Below are 8,457 nucleotides of genomic sequence, written 5' to 3' on the forward strand. Positions count from 1 at the left end.
TTGATCTCCTGACCTCGTGATCCACCCACCTCGGCCTCCCAAAATTCTAGGATTACAGGCATGAGCCACCACACCTAGCCTGTATGGGCATTTTAAAAGTGTAACTTGATGAGTTCAACTTAATATTTTATCTGGGGAGTTCATTATTGAAGGTCGTTGCTGCATCAGTACAATTTCTATTCATTCCCCCTGCCCAATTCACTGGTGCCCAGTAAAGTTTATCTCCATTGCCTTTGCTCATAGAGTTTACCATAGATCATTGCTGACGTTCACCAGTGGAGGGGAGCATTTTGGCAGATACGGGAAGGATTATGATTCCACCTAGTGTTATAGGTGTTTCTTCTTACAACCCCTGCTTTTAATTGGGACTGGGACTTGTTTCTTCATATCCTCATAGTACATGCCCAGTAGTTATTTTTTGATTGAGTACAACAAAATGTAATGTCAGCATAGTGACAGGAAGCCCAGAAAACACCTGTATTTTCCATGGTTTTGTAGTTTGCATAATAGCACAAGTGATCACTTTTATATTACATAACATTCTGTTTGAAATCTTCATGTTATAGATCAGCTGTGTGCTATATTGCTTGCTGTAAGTCTTCTTGGCCTTGAATGTACTAGTTTAAGTAATAGGTTAGTAGTAGTAAAAAATAATAATCATAATCATAATGCTGCTAATGGTGTGGTTGTCCATGGTAGTTTCTTTGCCTAGCCTAGGTGAGGAAACACTTTTAAAAATACTAACCGTGCCACGTAATTACTGTTAGTCCTCAGTACCAGGCCTTTTTCAGCATGGATATGGTTAGATTTTTATTTTTCTGCTAATTTATGCAAAATTTCAATAGCAGCCAAAACATAGTATGAAAATTTGTTTTTTGTGTCATTGAAATACTGCATAAATCAGCCTAACAAATTAGAAAGAAGAAATTATTTCTTTGGGGGTGTGTGTGTGAGAGAGAGAACCTTGTATTTGAAACTCTGTAACTAAAAGCAAAGACCATGTTCTAATATTTATTTATAATTAATATTTCATACTTCCAAAAAGGATTTGAAGCTAGAAACAGTAGGACAGAGGTTTGAAGGTAATGTCAGAAAAAGAATCAGAAGTACACAGAAGGAAGGTTTAAGTTGTAATTCTGATTTGTTGAGAATTAGGTCACTCCATTTAGCCGTGAACTTTATTAATGAAAATTAGGGGAGCAATCATAGGCTCTAGTTCTTATTACTTTGACTGAAGCAAGCTCTATATGCCTTTCATATGCTCTAGTTCTTATTACCTGGCCCCACCTCCTAATAATACACAAGATTTCATCATACAAATTTGGGGACACTTAAATATTCAGTCCATTGCAGACAGAGTTTTTGAGACAGAGTCTTGCTCTGTTGCCCAGGCTGGAATGCAGTGGCGTGATCTCAGCTCATTGCAGCCTCCACGACTCTGAGGTTCAAGCAATCCTCCTGCCTCGGCCTCCCGAGCAGCCGGGATTATAGGTGAACACCACCATGCCCAGCTACTTTTTGTATTTTTAGTAGAGACACAGTTTCACCATGTTGGCTAGGCTGGTCTTAAGCTCCTGACCTCAAGTGATTAGCCTGCCTCAGCCTCCCAAAGTGCTGAGATTACAGGCATGAGCCACCGTGTCCAGCCTGCAAACAGATTTTTAGCTTAGGCTATGTTTGCACATATCATGTACTTCTCTTGTTCTTTTGACAAAAGCTATATGACATGACAAAATTAAGCTTTCTGAGAATTGCCTGGAGTACAGTTCGTTTATGTTGACTGAAACAAAATCTATATGCCTTTATATACCCAACCTTGTTCAGCAAAGTTAGCGTTCATTTTATTTTTTGTTTTTGAGGACTCTAGCTTTGCAAAAGTTAGCATTCTTGTTTGATGTCATTCTTACATTTTTTTTGTAAAATCTAAATTATTCTAACTATATATGCAGACTAAATCATGATTTTAGAAGAATCATGATTTAGCAGTGACTTAAGACACTTAACAGATAATTTTCTCATTAGGCTGCTTGTACCTCCATATTTATAGTTTGCATATCTTTTGGAAACCACACTCATCTAGAAGTCTTGAATAAACCCTGCAACCTTATTTTCTGAGTTCTAAGGGACTCCCTTTGTAGTTATTGTATGCTTTTATTAGAATTCATTCTTTGAGGGTTGGTTATTACATAGCAGTTAGGTTCTCAATTCTGAAGGCAGACAGGACAGACCTGAGTTCAAATTCTGCCTTTGCCACTTACAGCAATAAGATTTCGGTCAAGATATTTAACCTCTCAGCCTGTTTTTTTCCTTTGTAAAATGTAAATGATAATAAAACCTTCTTCATAGAGTTGTTTCATATGAAATATGTATGAAAAGTACTTAATACACTATCATTTGATTCTACTATTTATAATATGCATCGTTTCTTTGGCAGTATCTTGGATTTGGAACACCATCTAATCTGGGAAAAGGCAGAAGGGCTGCAGCTGCTGCAGACCTTGCTAATCGAAGTGGGGAATCAAATACTCACCAAGACATTGAAGAAAAAGATCGGTTATTGCGTCATGTGGAAGCCAGAGATCTGATTGAGTTTGGCATGATTCCTGAGTTTGTGGGACGGTTGCCTGTGGTGGTTCCATTGCATAGCCTAGATGAGAAAACACTTGTACAAATACTAACTGAGCCACGAAATGCTGTTATTCCTCAGTACCAGGCCTTATTCAGCATGGATAAGGTTAGATTTTTATTTTTTGTACTTAGTTATTTTCTTGCTATTGAAATTCTACATAAATTAACCTAACAACAAAAACAAATTCCGCTCATCTAGAATACCAGCCTATTCCTTACTAAATATGGATCTAGGAATCAAGGAAGGCATATTGTATTATGTTAGAATTTAGGAGTTGTTTTTATTTCTTCTGAATTAAAACCATCATTATAGCCTAAAGCCCAAGAAAAATAATGCCATTAGCCTACCTCAATATCTCCAAGCCAGACATACAGGATTGTCCTTTCTTCAGTCTTGATATTCTAAATGCTTTTGTTGTGACATACTATGTGTATTTTTATATTCTTTTGCCAAAATAGAATTTTATTAATCCCACATATACGTCTCTGTAGCAAACACCTAGCCCACATACCCAATTGGATAACAAATGGTTTGGGTTTTGTGAACTTTGTGTCTCTAAATATCAGTCTCCTCTTCTCTATTGCCACTGCCTCAAGTCAAGCCCCTTTGTTATTATTCACCTTGACTCATGCATTTAATTCCTAATTGCTCTGCCTGTCTCATGTCTGTCTGTGACTACCACCACCAAAATATCAGTATCTTCCTCTTTACTTCTAGAATGGATCATTGAGCACAGTGCCCAACAAATAGATATTAAGTTCTTAAATATTTATTGAATGATTAAAGACAAGGCTAATGTTTTTACTCCCTTGCTTAAAATCCTCCAGTGGTTCCCTAGTCTTATTTAGATGCCTCCTCCTTTGCTGCTCCCTTAGCTCCATGTGCATACACTGGACTATAAATGCTAGTTTGCTAATCTGTCATCACACAATAGACTGTAAGTTGCTTGGCAAAGATGATGTTTATTCATCATTAAATCCCTAGTATGTAACACACAGAGGTTTGGTAAATGTTGAAAAAAATCCTAGGGAGTATGTTAATCTAGAAAACATCTTCAAGCTTCAGAACAAACTTGCAATTCATAATACTGATACTGTCATGGGTTAATTGATAGAAACAAGTGCTTCTTGAAGGCAGGGTTCCAAAACACCATGGATTGTGCCCCTCACTTAATGGTACATTTTCTGGAGGTAAAAATTAACAGTAAAAGTTATAATTTATTTTTAATGTATTTGTAGTGTGAACTGAATGTTACTGAGGATGCTTTGAAAGCTATAGCCAGATTGGCACTAGAACGAAAAACAGGTGCACGAGGCCTTCGGTCCATAATGGTGAGTTGGCATTATTTTCTGAAAACAATTATTTCTTGGTCTGAGTTTTGAGTATATTAAGCTTCCTTGTTTTCTTTTGGAAAATATATCTATCTATCTATCTATATATATATAGAGAGAGAGAGAGAGACAGACAGAGTCTCAAAGGAGTGCAGTGGTACAATCTTGGCTCGCTGCAGTCTCCACCTCCCAGGCTGAGACTCAAGCAGTCTTCCCACCTTAGCCTCCCAAGTAGCTGGGACTATAGGCAAGAACCACCACACCTGGCTAATTTTTGTATTTTTAGTGGAGATGGGGTTTCACCATGTTGGCCAGTCTGGTCTCGAACTCCTGACCTCAGGTGATCTGCCTGCCTCAGCCTCCCAAAGTGCTGGGATTACAGGCGTGAGCCACCACACCTGGCCTGAAATTTTTTTTTTTAATCACAGTAGATTATATTTTGCTTTTTCTCAAAAAAGAACTTCAAGGTGTTTGCAGTAAAGGACATGGACATAATATAATTAATGAAACAAAAAATCGGGATTGGGCCTGGTAACTCACATCTATAAATCCCAACACTTTGGGAGGCCGAGGCAGAAGGATTGCTTGAGCCCAGGAGGTTGAGACCAGCCTGGGCAACATAGACCCTCATCTCTCAAAAAAAAAAAATTAAAACAAGAGGCCGGGCATGGTGGCCACGCCCATAATCCTAGCACTTTGGGAGGTTGAGGCGGGCGGATTGCCTGAGCTCAGGAGTTCAAGACCAGCCTGGGCAACATGGCGAAACCCCGTCTCTACTAAAAATACAAAAAAGCTAGATGTGGTGGTTTATGCCTGTAATCCCAGCTATAATCACAAATATATATACATGTATATATATTTGTTTTGTTTCTTTTTCCTTGAGTGAATGGATTCCAATTTGTGATTTATAGAATAAAAGCACTTGTGTGTAATCAGTTTTCAATGTGATTCATTACTTTTTATTTCTTTAGGAAAAGCTGTTACTAGAACCAATGTTTGAAGTCCCTAATTCTGATATTGTATGTGTGGAGGTTGACAAAGAAGTAGTAGAAGGAAAAAAGGAACCAGGATACATCCGGTAAAGTGCATTTTCAAGCCAGAACAGATATAAAATTTAAGATCAGCTCCTCATTGCTATGTTTATGGGTTTGTCATTTTAAAATTACATAAAAATTGTTATATTGTGTATTTGTAAGGGAAGCAGTAATCTCAGGTTTTCTGCAGACAAATCTAATTTGGGTATTATAAAATAATAGTATTTTATGAGTTTTTGAAAGTTGATCTTCAAGCCAGGTGTGGTGGCTCACGCCTGTAATCCCAGCACTTTGGGAGGTGGAGGCGGGCGGATCATGAGGTCAAGAAATAGAGACCATCCTGGCCAACATGGTAAAACTCTGTCTCTACTAAAAATACAAAAATTAGCTGGGTGTGGTGGTGCATGTCTGCAGTCCCAGCTACTTGGGAGGCTGAGGCAGGAGAATCACTTGAACCTGGGAGGCAGAGGTTGCAATGAGCCAAAATCGCACCACTGCACTCCAGCCTGGGTGAAGAGTGAGACTCGGTCTCAAAAAATATATAAAAAAAGGCAATGGGCTGGATTTGGCTAGCAAGCTACAGTTTCCTAACCCCTGATTTATTCAATAAATGTTTACTATACAATGTTTGACATTGTTACCTACACAAAAACTAGGTTTCTGTTTAACTCAGTCATAAGTTATGTTATGTTTTATGTTTGCTTATGTTCCAAGATAACTTTAGAGGCAGTTGATTTATTTTGAACAACCTTAGTTATCCAGAGAGATATAATCTCTTATTTTTATTGTTTAATGATGTTGACATGTGGCTTTTAAAGGAATTGTGGTGATCTGAATTATCATTTTTACTAGTTTGAGACAAGATGGATTTGGTCAGAAGTAGCTTCTTTACCATATACATATGCTAAATTCAAGCATTTGAGTTGAAATAACAGATGATGCTTTCTTGGAGAAAAGGATTTTTTAAGCCTTCACAATTGAAGCCATGTTGTCCTTTTTTTTTCAGTAATAAATTTGTCAGGGAAAATGTTGGGAAGTTTATTTACTTGGTTGTATAGTCTGTTTCCCATATTACTCAGCAATCTTTTTTTTTTTTTTTTTTGAGACGAAGTCTCGCTCTGTCACCCAGGCTGAAGTGCAGTGGTGTGATTTCGGCTCACTACAACTTACTCCACCTCCTGGGTTCAAGCGATTCCCCTGCCTCAGCCTCCTGAGTAGCAGGGACTACAGGCATGAGCCACCACACCCGGCTAATTTTTGTATTTTCAGTAGAGATGGGGTTTCACCATGTTGGCTAGGCAGGTCTTGAACTCCTGATCTCAAGTGATCAGCCTTCCTTGGCCTCCCAAAGTGCTGGGATTACAGGTGTGAGCCACTGTGTCTGGTCTAAGCAATTTTAATATTAAAAGTGCTCCTAATATTTTCTATTATCATGGCTTTCTTAGCTAGTTGAGGTTACTTTGCTGTTTTGATTTTAAAGATCATGTTTACCTCCATTTTTTATTTAAAAAAAACAAACATGGTTTTTCATTGTAGGGCTCCAACAAAAGAATCCTCTGAAGAGGAGTATGACTCTGGAGTTGAAGAAGAAGGATGGCCCCGCCAAGCAGATGCTGCAAACAGCTAAACTGTCATGTTGCTGTCCTGTATATACAGCTTTTCCTTCTTTTGTTTAGGGTCATAACTGTCTCTACAGTCTGATATTAAAGGCATTGGATCTATCTTGGATATCAATATACATGGTCAGAGAAGCCTTTAGGATAAGAATCAGATCATGTATATTATTGTAACATCACATTGATTTTACAGAGGACGTTATGTGGACTTTAATGACAGTGTTTAGAGATAAAATGTACATTATTTTGGTTCAGTTTTTAAAAAAGAACTATGCTTTAACAAAATTCTTAGGAATTCTTTTAAGCAATGCAGGTATTGCAATAACTGTAGATGTTACAATAATGTTACTCTACAAATGGGAAAATAAATTGTTTAAAATTGAATATTGAGATACCATTCTTTAGTGTTACTTTTTTACCCACATGTGTTTCTGAAAATATTGGAATTATATTCATCTTGAAAATTGGACCAGGTAGGCCAGGCACGCTGGCTCACGCCTGTAATCCCAGCACTTTGGGAGGCCAAGACAGGTGGATCACGAGGTCAGGAGTTCAAGACCAGCTGGCCAAGCTGGTGGAACCCCATCTCTACTAAAAATACAGAAAATTAGCTGGGCGCAGTGGCAGGCGCCTGTAATCCCAGCTACTCGGGAGGCTGAGGCAGGGGAATCGCTTGAACTCGGAGGGCAGAGGTTACAGTGAGCTGAGATCACGCCACTTCTCTCCAGCCTGGGCAACAGAGTGAGACTCCATCTCAGGGGGAAAAAAAAAAATTGGACCAGGTAGTTAAAAATTTCATTGAAAAATACCCTGAAGAACTATATTTTGATAATTGGTTTAGCTGTATTCCTAGTCTTACCTGCTAACGCATGACAGCATGACACTAACTTCCCAATTGGTTCTGTAAAAAAGGCCATTTTCTTACCAAGTTGTCGGATTTACCATCTTTTTTTTTTTTTAAAGCAGAGTCTCGCTCTGTCCCAAGCTGGAGTGCAGTGGTGCGAGCTTGGCTCACTGCAACCTCCACCTCCCAGGTTCAAGCAATTTTCCTGCCTCAGCCTTCCGAGTAGCTGGGATTACAGGTGCACACCACCATACCCGGCTAATTTTTGTATTTTTAGTAGAGACAGGGTTTCACCATGTTGGCCAGGCTAGTCTCTAACTCCTGACCTTGTGATTTGCTGGCCTCCTGACCTTGTGATCTGCTGGCCTCAGCCTCCCAAAATGCTGAGATTACAGGCATGAGCCACCGCACCCAGCCTTAATTACCATCTTTAATCCATTTTAGTACTGTGGATGAGTAAATGGAATTGAAGTCTGGCTTAAATCTTCAGAAAGTTATATAGCTATTTTATTTTATTGAGACAGAATCTCGCTGTCACCCAGCCTGGAGTGCAGTGGCACGATCTTGGCTCACTGCAACCTCTGCCTCCCGGGTTCAAGCGATTCTCATGCCTCAGCCTCCTGAGTAGCTGGGACTACAGGTGTGCACCACCACACCTGGCTAATTTTTTGTATTTTTAGTAGAGACGGGGTTTTGCCATGTTGCCCAGGCTGGTCTTCCTGAGCTCAGGCAATCTGGCCACCTTGGCCTCTGACAGTGCTAGGATTACAGGCATGAGCCACCGCATCCAGCCAGAAAGATACATATCTAATTCTATAAATAGCATGCAGTGTCAGTCATAGTAACAGCCATGTGCTGACCTAAATAAAATTTCCTGATATTGTGTACTTAACCTGAAGTACTGAGCTGTTTTTTTGTTTTGTTTTTTGGTGCTGAACATTTTGGTCTAATTCTTTGGCTTCTTAGAACATTAAAAAAAAAAATCTATGTTTTGCTATCAGCC

The 8,457-nt window shown here is 39.0% G+C and overlaps 1 protein-coding gene across 1 annotated transcript in view; it reads left to right on the forward strand.

Moving 5' to 3' along the window:
• The window catches only part of CLPX (caseinolytic mitochondrial matrix peptidase chaperone subunit), a gene marked incomplete at its 5' end in the record, with an annotated part of 38,147 nt that extends 31,147 nt beyond the window's left edge, over positions 1–7,000 (forward strand). Inside the window, 4 exons of the mRNA XM_011940393.1 lie at positions 2,435–2,734; positions 3,868–3,960; positions 4,932–5,038; positions 6,531–7,000. Coding sequence (XP_011795783.1) covers positions 2,435–2,734; positions 3,868–3,960; positions 4,932–5,038; positions 6,531–6,621 — 591 coding nt within the window. The remainder of the gene's footprint in view (positions 1–2,434; positions 2,735–3,867; positions 3,961–4,931; positions 5,039–6,530) is intronic.
• Positions 7,001–8,457: the final 1,457 nt, after the last annotated feature.

This window comes from Colobus angolensis, unplaced genomic scaffold (assembly GCF_000951035.1).
Source record: "Colobus angolensis palliatus isolate OR3802 unplaced genomic scaffold, Cang.pa_1.0 Scaffold19, whole genome shotgun sequence".
Lineage (NCBI taxonomy): Eukaryota > Metazoa > Chordata > Mammalia > Primates > Cercopithecidae > Colobus > Colobus angolensis.